This window comes from Saccopteryx bilineata, chromosome 2, assembly GCF_036850765.1.
Source record: "Saccopteryx bilineata isolate mSacBil1 chromosome 2, mSacBil1_pri_phased_curated, whole genome shotgun sequence".
Classification (NCBI taxonomy): domain Eukaryota; kingdom Metazoa; phylum Chordata; class Mammalia; order Chiroptera; family Emballonuridae; genus Saccopteryx; species Saccopteryx bilineata.
In genome coordinates this window covers 280,258,113-280,280,645 of record NC_089491.1, presented here as the reverse complement: position 1 = coordinate 280,280,645, position 22,533 = coordinate 280,258,113, and the positions used below count along the sequence as shown (strand labels likewise).

At 46.7% G+C, this 22,533-nt stretch overlaps 1 protein-coding gene across 1 annotated transcript in view; it reads right to left on the bottom strand.

The window, feature by feature from the left end:
* Positions 1-22,533, bottom strand: part of MPZL1 (myelin protein zero like 1) — a 42,264-nt gene that overhangs the window by 2,466 nt on the left and 17,265 nt on the right. Inside the window, exons 2-5 of the mRNA XM_066261064.1 lie at positions 17,950-18,116; positions 10,411-10,624; positions 8,003-8,135; positions 5,404-5,506 (exon numbers count right to left, since the gene is read on the bottom strand). Coding sequence (XP_066117161.1) covers positions 5,404-5,506; positions 8,003-8,135; positions 10,411-10,624; positions 17,950-18,116 — 617 coding nt within the window. The remainder of the gene's footprint in view (positions 1-5,403; positions 5,507-8,002; positions 8,136-10,410; positions 10,625-17,949; positions 18,117-22,533) is intronic.

Genomic DNA, 22,533 nt, shown 5'->3' with positions numbered 1-22,533 from the left:
CAACTTCTACAGAGGGGACCAGTGTGGCTGCAAGGGCTTTGCCCTGGTGTGTCTCAGCCTGGAGTCACACGTGACACCCATGGCCAGAGCTGGGTGAGTGGCGGCACCTTCCATTCTGAACTCAGGGGATCTTCTTTTCGACAGCCAGGCGGTTCCAGGCATACTGGTCAACCCCTGCCTTAGCTCCTCCGTCTCCAAAACGGCAGTTAACAAACAGTATCCCTCTTAGGGTTGCTGTCAGAATTACATGAGATGCTACCTACAAATAAAGCAATGTCTAATCATTCCCATGGACATCTTGTTAAACAAACACAAGAGAATACACCAAGGTAACAGATGAAGTACACCAAGTTGCCATACTCTCTGTGTGTCTGTCTTTCGTCCGTATGGGATGCTCTTATGCCTGTCAGGGGCAATGTAACATCACATGGTTAATAATGACTCATCTCAGAAGGCTGCCAGTTAAATGCAAATCCAAAGGAAGTTAAAAAAAACAAAAGCTTTTCTACTGCAGCTGACCCTTGAACAACAACCCAGGTTTGTAATGGGTGAGTCCACTTCAGGTGAGCATTTTTTCCAGTGCATATATATTGAAAAGTTTTGGGAAATTTGCAACAATTTGAAAAAAAAAGATCACACAGATGAACTGCATAGCTAGAAATAGTGAAAAGATTAAGAAAAAGTTAGGTATGCCATCAATGCATGGAATAAGTGTAGGTACTAGTGTATCCTGTCATTTATACCAGTGGTCCCCAACCCCTGGGTCACGGACCAGTTACGGTCCGTGGGCTATTTGGTACCAGTCCGCAGAGAAAGAATAAATAACTTATATTATTTCCGTTTTATTTATATTTAAGTCTGAACGATGTTTTATTTTTATTTATTTATTTTTCTTTTTTTGTGTGTGTATGTTTCCGAAGCTGGAAACGGGGAGGCAGTCAGACAGACTCCCGCATGCGCCCGACTGGGATCCACCCGGCATGCCCACCAGGGGGTGATGCTCTGCCCATCTTGGGGCGTCACTCTGCTGCAATCAGAGCCATTCTAGCGCCTGAGGCAGAGGCCACAGAGCCATCCTCAGCACCTGGGCAATCTTTGCTTCAATGCAGCCTCGGCTGCAGGAGGGGAAGAGAGAGACAGAGAGGAAGGAGAGGGGGAGGGGTTGAGAAGCAGATGGGCGCTCCTCCTGTGTGCCCTGGCCGGGAATCAAACCCGGGACTCCCGCACACCAGGCCGACACTCTACCACTGAGCCAACCGGCCAGGGCCTGCAGTTAGGTTTTTGAGGGAGTCAAAAGTTATCTGTGAATTTTCAACTGCATTGAGTGTTGGGAGCCCATCACCCTTGCATAGTTCAAGGGTCAACTGTACTCCAACCAGAATGAAAACAAAGTGTTCTCTAGGACATTGGTTCACTCCTGGTTATAGTCACTTCTGAAAATAGAACAGACTCCGAAATTAAGCTCTGTAACTTCCTGGATAGCAACCCCCTATCATAATTTATAAAGACTCATAGGGGTTGTGTTCATGGGAGGAAGAGCTTCTACCACGTGACAGATTGTAAAAATGGCTACCAATCCTTTCCCGACGCCGAGCCTGTGTTACATTACCAACGCTGGAAAACGAAAATAAACCAACACAATGGTTGAGTTACTTCTCACCAGCCTCCCGAAAATGCCCAGGGATGAGCCCGTCTCTGATCAGCGACTGCGGACACTGTGGGGTGAGGTGCAGGCTCCGAAAATGGGGTGTGGGGTGGGCGAGTTCACGTCAACAGTAAGCTCCCTTTATTCCTCTCCTCAGCGCCCTCAGGAGAAATTGACTAACTCAAGAGAAAATATACCCAGCGACGGACACCTGGAGGTCCCCTAGTGAAGCCAGCCAGCCTTTTACACAAACAGCGAAGCCCACTACTCACTACTCACTCAGCTCGATCTCTGTACAAAGAGCTCTCTCCCGGTAGGGTCTGAGTGCCTGAGGCATGAACAGACCACCGAGGACCGCCAGGCACTCGAGTGATGCCTCTAACATGAGACAAATGATCAGATGAAAAGGGAATTTGAAAGGAACAGGGCAACATCCAACAACAGAAGAAATCTTTTTAAAAAACTTATCTTGTAAAACAAGAAGGCGTGATACGCTCAGAGAGATATGACAAAGCGTCCACGAGAACAAATACAGGGATATTATTAGAGAATAAGAAATAGCACAGCAGACGGCGTCAGAGCTGTGCCCAGCGGGTTGGGGTGATCACGAGGGTGCTGCCCGCCATCCGCCATCCTCGCCAGCGTGCCAGGTGCGTGGCGCCTCCTGCTGGGCATTCTCAAGAAGCAGGAATGAAAGGGGCCCTTTCTCCGCCCCAGAGTCCCAGGACCTCGTCTGCAGTGAGAGGGAGGGTGTGAGGGACCTCCACAATTCCCTTTGTCCCTTCTACCCGACACACAGACGCTGCTCACCAAAACTAGGGGATATTTCAAAATCCATATGAAGTGATAAAACATCCCCTAATTTTTGTGAGCAGTATATAAAGCAACTACACCTGGATTTTCCCAAACATCAACTTTTATTTCCTCAAAGTCTTCCTTACAACCCTTCAGAACAAGAAGGGGCCACTGAGCAGGGCCCAGTACCGTTTCTACCCTCCCCCATATAAAAATATAGTTTTGTGGGGGTTTTTTACAGGGACAGAGAGAGTCAGAGAGAGGTAGACAGGGACAGACAGAGAAGAACGGAGAGAGATGAGAAGCATCAATCATCAGTTTTTCATTGAGACACCTTAGTTGTTCATTGATTGCTTTCTCATATGTGCCTTGACCGTGGGTCTTCAGCAGACCGAGTAACCCCTTGCTAAAGCCAGTGACCTTTGGTCCACGCTGGTGAGCTTTTTAGCTCAAGCCAGATGAGCCTGCGCTCAAGCTGGCGACCTCGGGGTCTGGAACCTGAGTCCTCCACATCCCAGTCCGACGCTCTATCCACTGCACCACCGCCTGGTCAGGTGCAAAAAAATATAGTTTTTTTTTGTGGTGCCCCCCCTAGAAATAAAAAGAAATAGTTCTTGAAAATTAAAAAAAAAAAGAGACAGCAGATATTAAATAAAATTTGGAGGATCAAGTTGGAGAAATTTTCTAGAACAAAGAAAGCCAGAACAGAAAAAAATAAAAAGAAAGCAGTTCAGGAATGACCCTAGGATGTGGTCCAATCCCTAATAGGAATTTCCCAAAAAGAGAAAATGAAAGGAGGAAAATTTCCAAAGAATGATTGAAGCAAATACCCTAAAACTGAAGGATATAGTTTGCAGATTAAAAGAACCCACTGCGTGGCCAGCACAATGAATAAAAACAGAAGACCCACCACAACTTTATGACATTTCAGAACATGAGGCATAAAAACCGTTCCCAGGAAAGGGCAACAGAACGGGTCCCCATGTGAAGGGGCAGGGATCAGACAGCAGCAACTGAGCCCTGGAAGCCGGAAAAGTCAGCAATGCCTCCACGAGGCGAAGGAAGACGTCTAACCTGGAATCCGACCCAACCGGCCTATCGTTCAAGCGTGAGGGAGGAGAAAAGCATTTGAGACACGCTGAAAACAACTGTTTTATCTTACAGTGCTGGAGCTCAGAGGCCTGGAATAGGTATCACTGGGCTGGGCTAATATCAGGGCCAGAGGGACCACGTTCCTGCTGGGACTCCAGGGAGAACCCACTTCCTGGCCTTCCCTGGCTGATGGGAGCTGCCTGCATTTCTTGGCTAGCAATCCCAGCCTCTGCCATCAAAGCCAGCAGCACGACATCCCCAAATCTGCCTGCATCTGACCCTGTGGCCGCCCTGTGATTACCCGCACCGATAATTCGGGAAAATCTCCCCATCTCAAGGTCCTGAACACGCTGCAGGGTGTCGCATGATGGGCAAGGTCACGTATCCCGCGGGTTCCAGGGATGAGGATGTGGGCATCTCTGCAGGAGGTCATGATTCTGCCTCAGAATGTTTACCTCCTGTGCACCCTTTCTCAAGAAGTTATAGAGGACGCGTTCCACTACGGCACAGGGATAAACCGAACCAGCAAAGACCTGCAGTCCAAAGAAAGAGGGGTCAAGAAAACTCCCAGGATGACTGCTACACAACAGCCCAAAGCACAGCAGAGCCAGAGCATCTAAAGGTATGTTGCCACAAATAGCTTGAAGCCAACGGAGTAATGTGATGTGGTTGAATGTGCTCAGAGGTCTTACCTGCAGGGTTTTGAGAATGGAAATACATACTTAGAAAACCAAGCAAATAAAAAACAAGGCAAATATTAGCTTCATAAAAAAACAACCAAAAAGATTGTACAAGTAAGCAAATGTATGTGGTAAAATCGCCAACAAACAAAAAACAGGGACATGTAACACTGAAAAATAACTACTTAGATACAGTGAGATGGCCGTACTGGGAAGAGGCACATGTGGATACAGTAGGAGCTAGCGTGCGCGCGCGCGTGTGTGTGTGTGTGTGTGTGTGTGTTGGGAAGAAGGGCTCAGATGAAGAGAGAACTAAATTCTCATTTCCATAATCTGGAGTCAATAAATAATATCTGAAACTGAAAAAAAAATTCTAGACATATAAATATAATTGGAAGGTAAATACCAGAAGAAATGGCTGAAAGAATAGAAAATGGCTACAATTTCTTTAATATCGTTTTCTCCCTTCCTTCCCTTCTCAGACCCCAGTTGGGATTTCTGCCACGCCACAAATTATATTTATCATAGCATGGCCGAATCCCAACGCAGGCCGTGCCATGCTGGAGTCTGTGCTAAGTTCCAAGTAAAAGTTATTTCTCTTCGGTACCTCCTACAAGAGGCAGAAATCTAAACAAGGGTGGATCCTTGTCTGTCCAGCCTGCTAATTATTCGGCGACAATGCTGACTTTCAATTTCCTCTGAAGAATTCCAACAAAATAGTTTTTCTGTTTAATTTATCAATACCGAGATCAACTTGCCCCTACCCCCCACCCCTGCTAATTCATACAGTACTCTGTCTCATAAAGCCCCTCAGTGTCAAAGGCAGTTGGCTGGATTTATTTCCCTGTTCAATGAGAGAAGAATCTTTGACATGTGACATAGCCATCCCCCGGTTAACACGTGGGCTGGCTGAAGGAGCCACATCCCGAGTCAAGGGTCTGTTAGTGGCGCTTTGGTGGGAACCTGCTCTCGGGTCGGATTCTTCTGGATACTTATGTGGTCCACTTGAAGCAGCTCTTTTAACCCTCTTCTCTCTCTCTCTCTCTCTCTCTCTCTCTCTCTCTCTCCATCCGTCTGTCAATCTCTCCCTGTGTGACATACTTGGTGCTCTCTCCCGCGCCCATGCAGTGACAGTGCCCAGCTGCAGAGCACGGCCCTGGGGGGCAGGGGCGGGGACAGTGGCCCCGTTACCTGGTGGGATCCAGAAGGCACGCTCTTTACTAGACCCTCTGTGTCGGAGGGGGACTTCCGCGGAGCCTGCTTAACCGGTGATGCACTCTCTGAGGTGCTGCAGCTGGGAAGTTGGCAATATGGAGAACAAATGTAAAACAAAACAAAAAAAGAATGTTTTTTTTAAATCAACGGAAACAAAACTATAGGGATGCAAGTGACAACAAGGTGACGCTGCAGATGCATAAAGAACAAAACACAACAGAACAAGGGGATGGAAACAATCACAATTCTTGAAACTGATGGCTTACTGTTCCAAGTCAGCGAGGCTACTGCTGGGGAGGTCGGGAAGCCCCTGCGCTGTGAGCCCTCCGCCTGCTGACAATAACCATGTCTGCCTGAGGGACCAAGGAACGGGATTCCGGCTGGAATGCCTGTGTGTCCTCAATGTGTGGCCTTTCCCCTCTGCCATCGACCTTCCTTCAGGATAAAGATTTAAGGGTGCAAGCTATACCTTCCTGAAGACAATTATTCTCTTTTGTAATAAACCCCTCTGAAAGCATTTCAGAAATAACTGACGTGCACTCCGGCCCACTGTCTTGGCCCGTCTTACCCCTTTCATTCCCTAGTTCCCCAGTTTGCGCCCCACAGACACAATGGCCAAACTGAAGGAGACCCCGGGAGGGGCACGTCTGGGAAAGGGAAGCTGTGGGGGGGGGCAGCCAGGATGTACCCATTGGGGATGCCCTCATCCGATGTGCCATCATCAACAGCTGAGATCCTTTATGATATGTATATTTAAATCTTAGAGGAGTTTGGGGAGCATCACATTTAAAGTGTCACTACTCAGACTAAAGCAAACAGTGCATTCTGCTCCTGTGCCTTCTCTGAAATGCGACATTGTATGACCCAAACCGAAATGGTTTGATGATTCTAACACAAGGAGGGTCTTGCTCATTAATAATATAATTCACAAAACACACACACACATACACACACACACACAGGCATTGTACAGGAAGAACACACATGTTGTTCAGATGATCCTTAACCTCTGTGTCACCTTCCAAACCCATCTCGTGGGGGTGGTGTGCTCGGTATGTTTCTAATTCAGACGCGTGACATATGGGTGGACAAACCACAGTAGCTGTTGGGTTAGCTCAGAGCTAGCTGGTTAGCTGCCAACAAGGGAGACGGGCTGAACATACACACGAGTTGAACAGCAAACAGGCAGTGGGATTAGTTACCATGTGTCTAGTGGGAGTGGGAGGAAGAGCCCCAGCCCTGTTAGACTCCCTGGGTGACGTCTATGTCAGCTTTTCTTAACAAGTGGAAGACAAGCAGGATCTGATTCCGGCATACCGTGGTAGAAAAGCAAAGAAAGGGGGGAAAAAAACGAAGTAAGAAGAACAGCACTCCCAGGGCCATGCAGGGTTCTAAGGCACACGCTCTGTCCCTTTATTAACCCACAAGCAAGAACTACACAGACCGGCATGTCACCACTCTGGATTAGTCTCATGTTGAAAACCAACACTCCAGTCACATGTCATCAAAAATCACTCACCATGCAAGGGGGGTAGTAGATACAGGTCACCAGGACAGAGGGGCATTCCAAGCAAGTAATATCTGAATTTGAACACTCGAGCTCGTTAAACACAGCACTGCCCGTAAAAACTAGAACCATCACAGAGCCAAGAGAGAGAGAGAGAGAGAGAGAGAGAGGGAGAGGTTCCCACCGGCCACCAGCCACGCAAGCCTCAGGCAGAAAAGCACAGTCCCCCGGGGTGGTTAAGGTTAGCCCGTGCACCTGCACCAGCTCGTGCTGCGGTCGGCTGGAATCGGCCTTCACTCTGTCTTATCACGTGAGTCCTACTTAGCGTATGTGGGTTAGTCTTCAGCTGGAGCAGAGAAGAGAGAAGGTCCTCTAGTTAGGCACACACCCTGGGCTCAGTGTGTCCCCTTCAAGAAGACATAAACCAAAAGGTCTACTTTTCTTTACTGCCGGTACGTGTTGGTGTTCAACCCTTATTATCCCCCTTGTGATGAGTCCAGCCATGCAGTCAAGCAAGATCAGAGGAATTAAACTGCCAACAAAACTATAAAAAAAAAGAGAAGCCCTGTGTGACCACATCAGGGGTATGTATGTGTGTGTGTGTGTGTGTGTGTGTGTACATCATTTATTGATTTGTTTTATATTTGCCTAACAGGAAAAAAGAACCTTATGAGATTATTTGCCAAGAGATGAAAATTAAACTCTGAAGTCAGGTAAAAGTTGTAGGTCTGCGCTTAACACCACTCAATGGCAGGGTGGACGGTACTGAAATAGAGCTCAGCCTGCCCCTCAGCTGGCCTGGCACACCACCCCAGGGAAGAGATTGTGACACGTTAGTGTCCCCGCCCACGTTTACTAAGAGTGGCCAAGATGTCTGCTTGCCCGCCTCCAAACACCTCCCTAAGGGGACTGCCTCATTCAGGCATGAAAACAGACAGGAGCTCATTCTTCACAATTCCTTTAACCATAAAAAAAAAAAACACACACATAAATTTTTATAAACCCTGATTCTTTCCCTCTGCCCCCCCCTCCCCCCACTCCCCGGCCTCCGGAAGCTGTGTTTCTCACCCCATGTAATCCCGTTTAGAGTTTTTCCTTCTGTGGAGGACGGCCAGAATCATGCTGATGAGCAGGGTGAGACCCACCACCACGGCACTCACGATCCCCACCACCACCCACACAGGAAACATGGGCAACGCCTCTGGAGAGAAAGAACAGAACAGCGTTAAGGTCCATGGTAACAGAGATAAGGATTCTATTGAGTCAATAAGCAAATGTCTTCCTTGAGCCCTTATTGTACCTGTTAGGCTTAAATTGGCTACTTTAAATCCGCAGCCCCTTTAAAACACAAATTCTCCTCACCCAACTTCTCACTTGGGCTCAAAACAGAACATTCACACCCCCACTGTGAGGTTTTAGTTAATTTGTTTGCTATGCTATTCTCTCTCTTTTTTTTTTAGATTTATTTATTTATTTATTTTAGAGAGAGGAGAGAGAGAGAGAGAGAGAGAGAGAAGGGAGGGAGGAGCAGAAAGCATCAACTCCCATTTGTGCCTCAACCAGGGAAGCCCGGGGTTTTGAACTGGCGACCTTAGTGTTCCAGGTCGATGCTTTTACCCACTGCGCCACCACAGGTCAGGCGCTATTCTCTCTTAATGGCTTCCTGGCCTTCACTTTGAAATGTAGCAAAAAGTGTACCTTTCCAGGAAAGTCAGGGAAAGCTTGCACTGGAGAGGGGCCTGACTATTAGGGGAATTTAAATCACAATAGTTGTTTGTGAAAGTCTAGCCAGAGCCTCAGGCCCCAGCTATTCCTGGGAGATTCCTGACCTCTTGGCTCTCTTCAAAATGTACCAAGGACACCAGAAAGAACCAAGCTGATTAAGCCTTAAACCAAAACAAAAGAGAGAACTTGTGTTTCTGCAGCAGAATTTCCCTCCTCATGCTCATGACCAAGTCAGTGACCAAGGCCACAAACCCGGATATGCTAATCTGAACATGTCCAGGAGCAGGCACCCCTATATCTAATGCACACTCCTGCAGCTCAGGGCTGACACCTTTGCTGGTCTCGGTCCATTTGAACCCAGGTGCTTTTAAGATAAACTTTCCTTTTGGAACACCCTGGCCTCAAGTTTTCGGTTCTGCTCCTGAGGTTTCTGCCTTTCAGCACCCAGTATTATTATCCAAATGAAGAGATCCTAGCAGCTAAGGAAGACGAGGTGCAGAATGAAGTGTTTCTTGCACATACAAGCCCTCCCAGTGCGCTGAAGTCAAAGGAAAGCTGGGATGTCAATCTACCCCCAAATCCCAACCCCCATGGACAGGGTAGATGTTGTCTCAAAATGAGATACCGGAACCTGCACTTCCTGGTGCTTCTCCAAAAAGGGAAAAAAAGCTGTCCTGTTTTTACAAATATTAAAATTTTGCCCTGGCCGGTTGGCTCAGTGGTAGAGCGTCGGCCTAGCGTGCGGAGGACCCAGGTTCGATTGCTGGCCAGGGCACACAGGAGAAGCGCCCATTTGCTTCTCCACCCCTCCGCCGTGCCTTCCTCTCTGTCTCTCTCTTCCCCTCCCGCAGCCAAGGCTCCATTGGAGCAAAGATGGCCTGGGCGCTGGGGATGGCTCTGTGGCCTCTGCCTCAGGTGCTAGAGTGGCTCTGGTTGCAACATGGCGACACCCAGGATGGGCAGAGCATCGCCCCCTGGTGGGCAGAGCGTCGCCCCATGGTGGGCGTGCTGGGTGGATCCCGGTCGGGCGCATGCGGGAGTCTGTCTGACAGTCTCTCCCTGTTTCCAGCTTCAGAAAAATGAAAAAAAAAAAATTTTTTTCTCAGGATGGTGGGGGGGCACCTAACCTGGTGGTGGCGCAGTGGACAGAGCGTCAGATTGGGATGCAGAGGACTCAGGTTCAAAACCCAGAGGCCCCCAGCTTGAGCACAGGGTTCCTGGCTTGAGCCCGCGGTTGCTGGCTTGAGCCCAAAGGTCACTGGCTTGAAGCCCAAGGTTACTGATTTGGCAAGGGGTCGCTGGCTCAACTGGAGCCCCCAGTCAAGGCACATATGAGAAAGCAATCAATAAACAACTAAGGTGCTGCAACAAAGAACTGATGCTTCTCATCGCTCTCCCCTCCAGTCTGTCTGTCCTTCTCTCACTCTTTCTCATCAAACCAAACAGAAAAAAAACAACCTTCTCCAGAAGAATATCGACCTGAGTGAATCTGGTCGTCTCATTAACACTGAAAAATGAATACTCCTGAGCTTGGATCGACAGGCTTCAGACGGCAGGGATGTTCATGGAGAACATCTGGCTACTCAGCTGGCCTGTGGGCAGCACCCACTCCTCCTGGGTTCCCAGAGACCAGGAGTGCAACTGCATGGCAAAATGCTCCTTGCACACAGCCTGAAATGTCCCTCTTGTTTCCTGCCTGAACATGCAACCAAGAGGACTGTGTCATTACTGCAAAAATCCTCGGGGAGTACCTTTCTCTACCACGTAGAGCCGAATGTGTCCTGGCTTGGTGACAATGTCAGGAGGGTTTTTGACATCACAGATGTAGGTGCCATTGTGGATAGACTGCATATTTTCTATATTGATTGATGCATCTTTCTTGCTGAGGTCTCCAGCCCACCGGATTCTGTTCTTAAATGGTGGGTCATCCCCAGGAAATCCTTGCCCTTGGGAGTAGTAGAAAAACTGCAATTAGAAAAAAAGGACAAAAAAAAAAAAAAGAAAGAAAAAAAGGACATGTGAGCTAGTCCCAAAGGCAGAAGCTCTCAATACTACAACAGGCATGCCCCGAAAGGCTCTTTACAAAGACTTCATATGGAAAGATGTACATTGGATACAAATCTCACATGGAACCCAAGACAGACAGGGGTTTGAAAATCATGGGGTCCAACCCTGTTTCAACTGAAAAAATATACTCATCTGTCATTTCTCATCCTCTCAATATCTCAGTAATACAGTGCTTTCCACCCATATTTTTATAAATAAGAAAACAGGCATTCAAAAGAGCCATTTGCCCAAGGTCACAATGAATACTTGATGACCCAGAGTCTAAGTCAGGCCATCTTCAAAACCCGTGCTCTTAGGATGATGTGCTGGCGTGCCAGCCCATGCTAAGGACCCCTGACCCAATTTAGCTCAACACTTAAGAGGAACTAGTTTATAGTTACAGCTGCAAGTAGAAAATTCTTACAAGCCTCAGCAGTTAGGCTTAGATCTAATCTTGCTAACAGAGGCAGGATGCATTCTTTGTGTTTCAGCCTTGCAGATATTACAGGAAGGCGGTTTGTTATCTTTAGAACAATGTGTACTTTTGCAAGGTATTGTGCAAACGTGCTAAAACAACTGTAACCTTGTGGGTTTTGCCTTTAAATACCCCTGTCCCCCTGAGCTCATTACTGTTCACTGCTTCCCAGTCAGGGAAACCAGTGGACAGATATCGGCCGTCTAATAAAGGCTCTTCAAATTCCTAATCAATTCGGGCTCTGACTCAGTTTCTCCTGTGTTGCACTGCAACATCTGGAGGCCCCAGCTAGATTCACCAGACTTTTCTGGTGCTTGGGCCGGAGCCTATTCGGGCCTTCGGGTGCCCTGCCTAGGGAGAGATCTCTGAGAGACGCTCCACAGCCCCAGGCACGAGGCAGCTGGAGGAACCAAAGGAACATCTACTCAACTGAACATTGAGCCGCTTAGGATCTTAACTGTAAGATACTTGGTCCAGAGGGGTTGGGGCGCCCCCACGGGGTCTGCGGCAGGGCTGGATGCAGCATATCTTCCGCAACCCAATCCTGGCACACGACGGTGGCCAGTAATCTCAGGTTTGGTTTTTTTCTCTTTATACATTATCTGGGGTGTTTGTCTAGTTGTCTTTCTCAGTCTAGATCTCGTCAAGTCTGTCAGCCTGCTTCTTGTGCTAAGTGTACGCCTCTTGAATGTTTTTTGAATAATTTCCAGGACTTCAAGAAATGAGTTGCTGACTACGGAGCAACCCTTAGCTCCGGGAGACTACACACTCTGTGCGAGTTAGAGTGGCCAGTGCTCCCCCTAGGCAATTGGCCTTCCAAGGGATCTACTAATCTCTCTCTTGCTTATCAGGTTCAATCAGTCACTTTCAGGTGTCCTGGACACCCTGACCAAATTCCATATATACAGATTTGGAGTAATGTTCTCACTGAGCAGTCAAGCCAAAGTGGCTCAAAGACTGTCTCCCACCCTCCAAACTGCGAAAGAAGAGGCAAACCATCCTTCTGGCAGACCCAAAAGCTAAACTCCCTCCGCCAGTACTCCCTCCACCTCCAGAAAGCCCAGTCCTCTCCGGTCCTCCCCTGTGTGCTGCAGCCCCAGAACCTGAAGTTTCCAGTTCCAAGGCTGACACGGCACTGAGTCCCCTCCATACCCGACAGGGCACATCCTGTGGTGCGGATTCCCAATGCTGCACCCCTCTCGCCCCGAAGTTTTCCTTTCCCCTAATGCTGGTGACCCCAAGGACCCGACTCCATTGTCCCTGCCGCCCCCATCCTCCCCTTATGCCAGGTGGCCCCCGAGGTAAGCGGTCGATCGTTCATGGTTTATGTCCCCTTTTATACCAGTGATCTCTATAACTGGAAGAACCAAACCCCACTAAAATGTATGTTTAAGAATTTCAAAATTAGATTTTCCAATAATTATAATGTAAAAATTGTCTAAAGATATATTGAAAACTCTCTGTAAATTAAAATGGCCAACTTGTAGAGCAGACTGGCCAAATCAAGAATTGCTAGACCCAGAGAAAGCACAGGCAGTCTAGCATACTATCACTGGGCACCTACCCGCGAGCGGGTGGCATAGCCAGGATGCGGCGGAGTGCGGCTGCAGATGCCGGGGAAGTAAAGGCAGTTGAGCTGCAGCTGGCTGCACGAGAAGTAGTGGAGAAAAAAAATAGAAGCGGCAGGCTCCTCTCACAGCCCTGGGCATCTGCCCCTCCCCCTCAGGCACCGGGAATCCCAGGCACCGGGCTGATTCCCTTATATTTTTTTATTTTATTTTATTTTATTTATTCATTTTTAGAGAGGAGAGAGAGAGGGAGAGAGAGAGATAGAGAGAGAGAAGTGGGGAGGAGCTGGAAGCTTCAACTCCCATATGTGCCTTGACCAGGCAAGCCCAGGGTTTCGAACCGGCAACCTCAGCATTTCCAGGTTGACGCTTTATCCACTGCGCCACCACAGGTCAGGCCATCTGATTCCCTTATATTGACTAACAAACAAAGAAACCTCTTTCTTGGCTCAAGGACTGTGCCAAGTGATTAAGACAAAGGATTTTAACAGTACAGCAAGCTAAGGGCTACCATCGCCTTGCTACAGCCCCCCCCCCCAACGCTTTGGCTCTGGGGAAACCCCACCTCATACCTAGAGCCAGACTCGAGGAGAAGATACTGGGAATACTGCCCCTTCTAAACCCACTGCTTTAGCCATAATAGTCAAGAATTGTAAGAAAGGGTTCTCAGGGAATTATAGGGTTACTATGTCTCTGAGGAAATTGAGGACCTTATGTAAACTAGAATAGCCCACTGTTAGGAAAATGAGTTTGTAAAATTTGTGTTTTTTGAGTTTGCTGCCCCAACCCTTATATTGACTTAATGTTGTAAAGCACTGTAGGTCAAAAAGAGGGTTAGTATCTCTTTGCCAGCTGGGTAGCCACAAAATAGTGACTACATTTTGACCATTCCTTATTTTTCTCAGTAAATCAGTAGTTCATTAGGGGTAGTAGTTTATAATCCTCTTATTGTAAATTATACTATATTTGTACTAATGATAAGGAATATAGAATTGTATAGTCTGCCAAATACAAAGACTTCCTTTTTGTATCAAGGATCCATTGTTGTAGAAAAAATATTTTCTATGTTAGAAATGTATATGTTATTTCAAGAGTCTTTTGTTAATATCTCCTTTTTATTTGCTATTTCATAGCCCTGTGATATTGAAATCTTAGTTTAAATATTACGGGATATGTAATAATTACTAATGATGTCTTTTTATATAGTGTATAAATGTTTAGCTTATCATTTTTGAAGCAGTGATTGTTCAATATTAGTTCACCAAACTCAGAGTGACAAATATTACTATTGATTAGCTTAACAGTTGAATTCTCACATAATAGGCAGAAAGGAGAAAATAGATAACTAATTGCAGTAGTAGAGAACATTTCAGTTTTGTGCCCAGATTAAAACGGCTAAAGAATGTAAACAGAAATCTGTTTCTCTTGAGCTTTTTAGGCATTATCTGTTAAAGTACATAAAGTTACAGCATAAATAAGGTATGTTTTCTTAGAAGGTAAAAGGGATTTATAATTGAGTATAAGATTTATTTTATAAAATATTAGTCATTTCAGTTGGTGCTTTTAACTAGATCTTTAGAATTTGAGGCACAGATGTAATAGAAAATAGTTTAAATACTTCTTTCCAAGTGACCTCTAGAATTAGAAAGCTCAGAATCCCCTTTCTCGGGTAAGCCTCAAGCCTTAACGGGACTGTTAGAGTCTGTACTGTACATATGCTGCCCCACTTAGGACAACAGAGACCATCTCGAGAAAATGTTTCTAATTGTCTAGCCTAAGCGGGACCCTAGCACCCAAGCAAATGAGGAAATTTTTGGACACTTTCCACCAGTTTCTGTTAGCCAGGCCCAGAGAAGATACTCAGAAAAAGAATCATAAGTTTGTCTAAGGCAGGGGTCCCCAAACTTTTTACGCAGGGGGCCAGTTCACTGTCCCTCAGACCGTTGGAGGACCGGACTATAAAAAAAACTATGAACAAATCCCTATGCACACTGCACATATCTTATTTTAAAGTAAAAAAACAAAATGGGAACAAATGCAATATTTAAAATAAAGAACAAGTAAATTTAAATCAACAAACTGACCAGTATTTCAATGGGAACTAGGGGCCTGCTTTTGGCTAATGAAATGGTCAATGTGCTCCTCTCACTGACCACCAATGAAAGAGGTGCCCCTTCCAGAAGTGCAGCGGGGGCCGGATAAATGGCCTCAGGGGGCCGCATGCAGCCCGCGGACCGTAGTTTGGGGACCCCTGGTCTAAGGTGTCAGAGGTTATTCAGGATCCTTGGATGACCCCTGCAGCTTTCTTGGACTGTGGAAAGCTTACAGAGTCTATGCATCTCCAAACCCAGAGCTGCCAGAAAACACTAAGGCAGTCCATTTAGCCTTTACATAGCATTCAGCTCTAGAAATTAGAAAGGAAATGTATTATAAGTTTTAAAAAGGTAGAAACATCAGCTGCTAAAAAAATCTAAGCATTTCAGAAGGGACATTGCTCCTCCCTCACTCACATAACTAACTCTGTTTGGCCCCTAAGATGGCTGGTTAGCCAAAGACAGGTAAGATTCCTGAAGGCAGGAACAACCTAAGACAGGCACAGTAGAAGAGGGGCCATCAGGAGAAGGCTTATAAGAACAAAGGTGAGGCTCAAACCCTCACCCCAACAATGCAGGAGACTGCTCCCCTAAAATAGTGGCCATCATCCATTGTCCAGAGCACCAAAAGAGGGGGACTCCTAGAAACTCAAGAAAAAAAAAAACACAAGCAGCTGATGATACTACTAATAAGGTAGCCTAAAATCAGTGGGGTTTTTAGGAAATTTACATAACTTTACTGGAACCCTTGTTGTCAAAGGTTTTTTTTTTAACCAATTAGAAAAAGATTTTGCCAGCAAGAAAGGGACAACTGAGAATAAGAAGAAACAATTAGAAAAGTCAGACTTAGAATCTAATAAAGAAGGCATAATGTCCGGGTGTTTAGTCTGTGCCCAAATAAATGCTAAGCAAAGTAAAGAAATTATAAAGAGAAACAGGGAGAGAGGAACTTTCCCAGGCGAACATTTAGAAATAGATTTTTAATAAAGTACAGTGGTACCTTGAGATTCGAACAGACCAACATATGAATTTTTTAAGATACAAGCTGCCACTGGGTCCTTATTTTTGTTTGAGATCCAAGCGAAATTCTGAGATACGAGTCGTGATTCAGGAAGCTGCCGCTAGTTGGCGCGTTGGTGCACGGGTCCAGCATTGGCAGTTAGATATACGAGTGGACTGACTTATGAGCTCGGTTACAGAATGAATTAAATTTGTATCTCAAGGTACCACTGTAATTGACACCTTTCTAGGATAGGTAGAAGCTTTTCCTACTAGAAATGAGACCGCAGTAACAGTTGTTAAGAAATTGCAATATAAAATTCTTCCTAGATTTATAGGCCCCAAAAGTTCAGGGCAGGTAGAACACATGAACCAGATCTTAAAAGGAAACTTTAACCAAATTTATTTTTGAAACTGGTAAAAAGTGGCCCACCTTACTCTCCTTTAACCCTCCTTAGGGCAAGGTACACCCCTTACAGGGAAGGATTCACTCCTTTTGAAATAATGTTTGGGAGACTCCCTCCCTTCCTACCAAAACTCAGAGAAGAAATAAAAGCTGAGTTAAGTAACCACTTCTTCCTTAAGTACTTACAGGGTCTACAGATTACTCAGTAGGCTGTCCGAGAGGTGATTCCAGCACTGCCAGGAGACCTAGTACATCCCTTCCAGCCTGGGGACTCAGTCTGGGTGAAGAAGTACACCACCCAAGGACTGACTCCCATGTGGACGGGTCCACACAGCATGATCCTGACCACTCCCACTGCTGCCAAGGAAGAAGGCATACCTGCCTGGGTCCACCACAGCCAGTTGAAGCCTACAGTCCCAGCAGGGCCAGCGGAGACTGACCCTGCCAACCCTTGTGAGTGGACCCTGAGAAGGACAGCATGCCCTGCTCTAGCCACAGACCGGAAGCTGGCTGGTCTACTCATGGCTAATGCCTGAAAAAACTCACTGAGGACTTCCTTTTAATTAGACTTTGGGGAGGGAGGGAAACTGAGGTTAAAGGAAAGCCAGCACAAGCTGTCTTAAGGGTTAATGCATGTATTGCTATGAGTCATACAGAAGGGAGATATAAGTCCCTTTGTTAGAAGGGAAGCTACAAGGTAAATGAAAAATATATGTGCTTATACTTAACCTATAAATACTAGCTACTTAGAGGGAGGACACCTTCAAAAGGAAGTATACTTTAAAGAAAAATTACTTATTGCCAGCTTGGTTGTCACTAAAGGTTAAGCTTTTTAAAATTAAGAGTTCTGACTGAAAGAAATTGTATAATTTTTTTTTTTTTCATTTTTCTGAAGCTGGAAACAGGGAGAGACAGTCAGACAGACTCTTGCATGCGCCCGACCGGGATCCACCCGGCACGCCCACCAGGGGCGACGCTCTGCCCACCAGGGGGCGATGCTCTGCCCATCCTGGGCGTCGCCATGTTGCGACCAGAGCCACTCTAGCGCCTGAGGCAGAGGCCACAGAGCCATCCCCAGCGCCCGGGCCATCTTTGCTCCAATGGAGCCTTGGCTGCAGGAGGGGAAGAGAGAGACAGAGAGGAAAGCGCGGCGGAGGGGTGGAGAAGCAAATGGGCGCTTCTCCTGTGTGCCCTGGCCGGGAATCGAACCCGGGTCCTCCGCACGCTAGGCCAACGCTCTACAGCTGAGATTGTATAATTTTGATAATAAAAGGTATAAGGTATAGAAATACTTTTGAAAGAAAAAGGAAGAAAGTAAGTTGTTATGAAAGCCAGTTATTTCTGAATAGTTAAGAAAGTTTATAAAAGTTAAGGGTTTATGTTAGTTGCAGAAGGTTTGTACAGATTGTAAGAAATTAATCAGTAACATTTGTTTCTTTAGTCGACTGTATTACTGTTACTGAAAACATCTAGTCTACCTGTTAAATAAGAACAAAAGGCATCACCCTTTCTTTTTTTTTTTTTTTTTTTTTTACAGAGACAGATTTTTCTTTTTCCTGGAGCATCTGAAGCAAAGGGAAGGACCTTGAAACAAACTCACTCATTTGGGAAGTGAACAACCAGAATAGGGACTCATGGATTACACTACAGTGGGAGAGAACCCTGTGAGATAGAACTAGTCAAGAGCCATCAACTGCTCCTACCGACATGGTAGTATCGGTCCCTTCTGGCTGGAAGCTCCAGGTGACACTGGTCAACTTGCTGGTGGTGTTCACAGACTTGAACGTGCACATCAGCTTCCCTTGTGTCCCGTTGGCCACGTAGATTTCTTTTGGGGTGTATACCTCTAAGGCTGATACAGCAGCAGTCCCTGGAGAGAGAGGAACAGGAAGGCCTAAGAGTAGGGTTTAGCATGGATACCATGGTGCATATTTATCCAAGAAGATGACAAAGATACAAAAAAAATTACTAGATATATACAATAATCTGCTGCCATCGTGCACTATACATCTATGGCTGAATATTCAATAGCCAGGTACTTCCTACAAACAGGATAAATTGCTGACGGTCTGGGATTATTTTTTTCCTCAGTAATAAGATGGGTTTTGCCTGACCTGTGGTGGCGCAGTGGATAAAGCGTCGACCTGGAATGCTGAGGTCGCCGGTTCAAAAACCCTGGGCTTGCCTGGTCAAGGCACATATGGGAGTTGATGCTTCCTGTTCCTCCCTCCCCCTTCTCTCTCTCTCTCTCTCTCCTCCCTAAAAATTAATAAAAGTAAAAAAAAAAAAAAAAGATGTTTTTTTTTTTTTGTTTTTGTTTTAATCAGCGGGGGTGTAAGTGTATATTTTGTGTTTGGTACAGTGTGAAACGCACGCATGTCAATCAGGTAAGGAGGCAACAGTGCGTTGTGGTGTGTGACGTCTAACTCCGTGTGTGCGTGATACACAGTGTCTGCAGCGTGCGCAGGTGTAAGTGGTGCGCTGTGTGTGTACTTTGGGATGTCCTCAGGTCTTTGGTGAGCAGAGCGAAGGCAGGGGCCGCGTTGAGGTCTGTGCGCCGTGTGCGCGCTGGGCCGTGCCATTTGTGTAGATGCAGGTGTGCTGTGCTGTGCGCATGCTCTGAGTGCCGCTCTACAAGGGCTTTGTTTGGTGCGCGGAGATGCCTGTCACCTGGGGGCCAACGGCAGCGTGTGCTGTTAAGTATGGACGTGTGTGTTAAGTCATCTGTGCCGCTTGTGCAGTGCCCCCATGTGCACGATGCTCGGGTGGGATACTCGGAGAGGGGGGCGAAGGGGCAGCAGGGCAGGGACACTGTGGGGGGGGGGGGCGGTGGCTGGCCGCTGGAACTTGTCCGAGCAGACCTCCAGCTGCCAGGGCCGCAGCCCGGGACCGAGCCGTGGGGCATTCTGGGAAGTGGGCCACGCCTGCCACAGGGCAGTATCAAGATTTTTTTTTTTTTATGGACAGACAGCTAAGCTGTGACTGCACTCCTTTTTTTTTAATTTTTTTAATTAATTTTTTTAGAGAGACAGTGAGTCAGAGAGAGGGATAGACAGGGACAGACAGACAGGAACGGAGAGAGATGAGAAGCATCAATCATTAGTTTTTCATTGCGCATTGCAAAACCTTAGTTGTTCATCGATTGCTCTCTCATACCTGCCTTGACTGTGGGCCTTCAGCAGACCGAGTAACCCCTGTTGGAGCCAGTGACCTTGGGTCCAAGCTGGTGGGCTTTTTGCTCAAACCAGATGAGCCCGGGCTCAAGCTGGCGAGCTCGGGTATCGAGCTCGGGGTATCGAACCTGGGTCCTCTGCATCCCAGTCCGACACTCTATCCACTGTGCCACCGCCTGGTCAGGCACAAGATGTTTTTAATAATACTGTAGTTTGTCCACCTCCAGAAGGACATCTTGGTTGCTTCTTTAATGGTCTGATTTTAATGATGTGGAGGCTCTAGTCCCATGATGGCAAACCTTTTTACCCTCCCAGTGGGCGGGAGGGACCAGGTTGACCAGCACTGCAAAAGTGGGCGGTTTTTATAAAAAGGTTCACCATTACGGCCCTAGTATCACGTCTTCAAATAATTCTCCTATTCACGGGTTATATTTGTTACTAGCAAACTGAACTGCTCTCATCTTCCATTTCTATAGCAGTTAAAACTATTCTAGAGATAACGTTATTTAATTTTTTTTTTTTTGTATTTTTCTGAAGCTGGAAACAGGGACAGACAGTCAGACAAACTCCCGCATGCGCCGACCGGGATCCACCCGGCACGCCCACCAGGGGCGTCGCTCTGCCACGACCAGAGCCACTCTAGCGCCTGGGGCAGAGGCCAAGGAGCCATCCCCAGCGCCCGGGCCATCTTTGCTCCAGTGGAGCCTCGGCTGCGGAAGGGGAAGAGAGAGACAGAGAGGACGGAGAGGGTGGGTGGGTGGAGAAGCAGATGTGCGCTTCTCCTGTGTGCCCTGGCTGGGAATCGAACCCAGGACTTCTGCACGCCAGGCCGACGCTCTACCGGCCAGGGCTGAGCCAACCGGCCAGGGCCAATAACGTTATTTTAAAGCTGTGCTTTTTATTTAATGAAAACCTTTTCCTATAAAAGATTTAAGGCAAAAAAAAAAAAAAAAAAAAGAAGCATAACAAATCATGCTTTTTGTGCACTAGACACATCTATCTTCAAGAAAAAGCTGATCCCACACTGGTCACATTCTCATCCATTCATTGAATTTTTTCAGTTAGTCCAAGCCCAGGAAATAGTATTTAAAATGTCTATCACTTGGAATATGAAAATAGCTTTTTTTCTCAAGATCTATAATCAGAGGCAACTGTAGGAATTATTAAGAATTGCTGCTGCCTGACCAGGCGGTGGCGCAGTGGATAGAGCGTTGGACTGGGATGCGGAAGACCCAGGTTCGAGACCCGGAGCTCGCCAGCTTGAGCGCGGGCTCATCTGGTCTGAGCAAAAGCTCACCAGCTTGAGCCCAAGGTCGCTGGCTCAAGCAAGAGGTTACTTGATCTGCTGAAGGCCCGCTGTCAAGGCATATATGAGAAAGCAATCAATGAACAACTAAGTTGTTGCAACGCGCAATGAAAAACTGATGATTGGCCCTGGCCGGTTGGCTCAGCGGTAGAGCATCGGCCTAGCGTGCGGAGGACCCGGGTTCAATTCCCGGCCAGGGCACACACAGGAGAAGCGCCCATTTGCTTCTCCACCCCTCCGCCGCGCTTTCCTCTCTGTCTCTCTCTTCCCCTCCCGCAGCCGAGGCTCCATTGGAGCAAAGATGGCCCGGGCGCTGGGGATGGCTCTGTGGCCTCTGCCCCAGGCGCTAGAGTGGCTCTGGTCGCAACATGGCGACGCCCAGGATGGGCAGAGCGTCGCCCCTGGTGGGCGTGCCGGGTGGATCCCGGTCCGGCGCATGCGGGAGTCTGTCTGACTGTCTCTCCCTGTTTCCAGCTTCAGAAAAATGAAAAAAAAAAAAAAAAAAAAAAAAAAAATGAAAAACTGATGATTGATGCTTCTCGTCTCTCCATTCCTGTCTGTCTGTCCCTGTCTATCCCTCGCTCTGTCTCTGTAAAGAAAAAAAAAAAAAAGAATTGCTGCTAAAATAAAATAAGTTTCACTCAAAAAAAGAGATACTTTCATGGATGCAATAAAAGGGGGAAAACAAACCCAACTTATTGGGCCTAAAATTGGAAACAATGAGTGAATACAGAAAAGATGAAAAAAACATCCATCTTCAAAATAAAGATATTTTTAAAAGAAATCGTTTGAGAGAATCTGTACGTGCAGTGTTCCAATTATTCTTAGAATGTCGCAGACAAGCAGAATAAGGAAGGGTATTGTCACTGGGACTGAGGGCCACATTCAGAATTTTTTCTTCCTGAGGTCTTAACTCGGACGGTAGTCCAATGAGAACAAGAGGACTCCCCCGGCCCTGCCAACCATCTCCCAAATGTTTATTCTCGGGACACAATGGGCACTTTTGGCTATTCTTTAAATAAACTGATAGCCACACTGCATCGAGGAGACTTTTTTTTTTCCCTTCTACAGTGGGTGGATTATTATTATAGGGAACAATAGATTATTATTTGTGGTCCAAACCTCAAAACAAGCACTTCTTTCACACAAGAAACAAACAAAAGGCATTCCTTGCTATTGTGGGTAGGCAGAAAAGCAGCCCCAGGGTACTTGAGTTCAAAGTGAAGGACAGAGCACAAGCCTGGACAATGTGACCCCCTTTTCCAGGAAGCATCTGTGATTGGAAACCCTTATTTACTCTGTGATCCGACTAGCTTTCTCCACAGCGTTGAGCACTGCAAAGAGAGCCAGTCTTTAAAGTCAGTAAATGAGGTTTCTGTCCCGGCTAGGTTGCTTGATTGGTTAAGAGAATCTTCCTGCCATGCCAAGGTTGTGGGTTTGATTCCCAGTCAGGGCACATTCAGGTATCAATCAAAGAATACATAAATAAGTAGAGTAGCAAATGGTTGGTTCTCTCTCTCCCCCTTCCTCTCTCTGTAAAAATCAATCGATACTTTTTTTTATTTGAAAACACTAAAGTCAAGTTTCTGAAGGATTTCCCCAAACCAGATCCCTGCCCTAAGTCCCGGTTGCAAGACTGTTTACCCTGAGATGTGATTTATAGATGGACGTAGGCCAACTGTCCAAGTTTCCAGCCAGGAATTTTAATCAAAAAGACTCACCAAATCCCTAAATGGCTTTTAGACCATCCACTTAAGATAGACTCGATTATGTTCCTGTAGTGGTCCAAGCCACCACCACCATCTTTC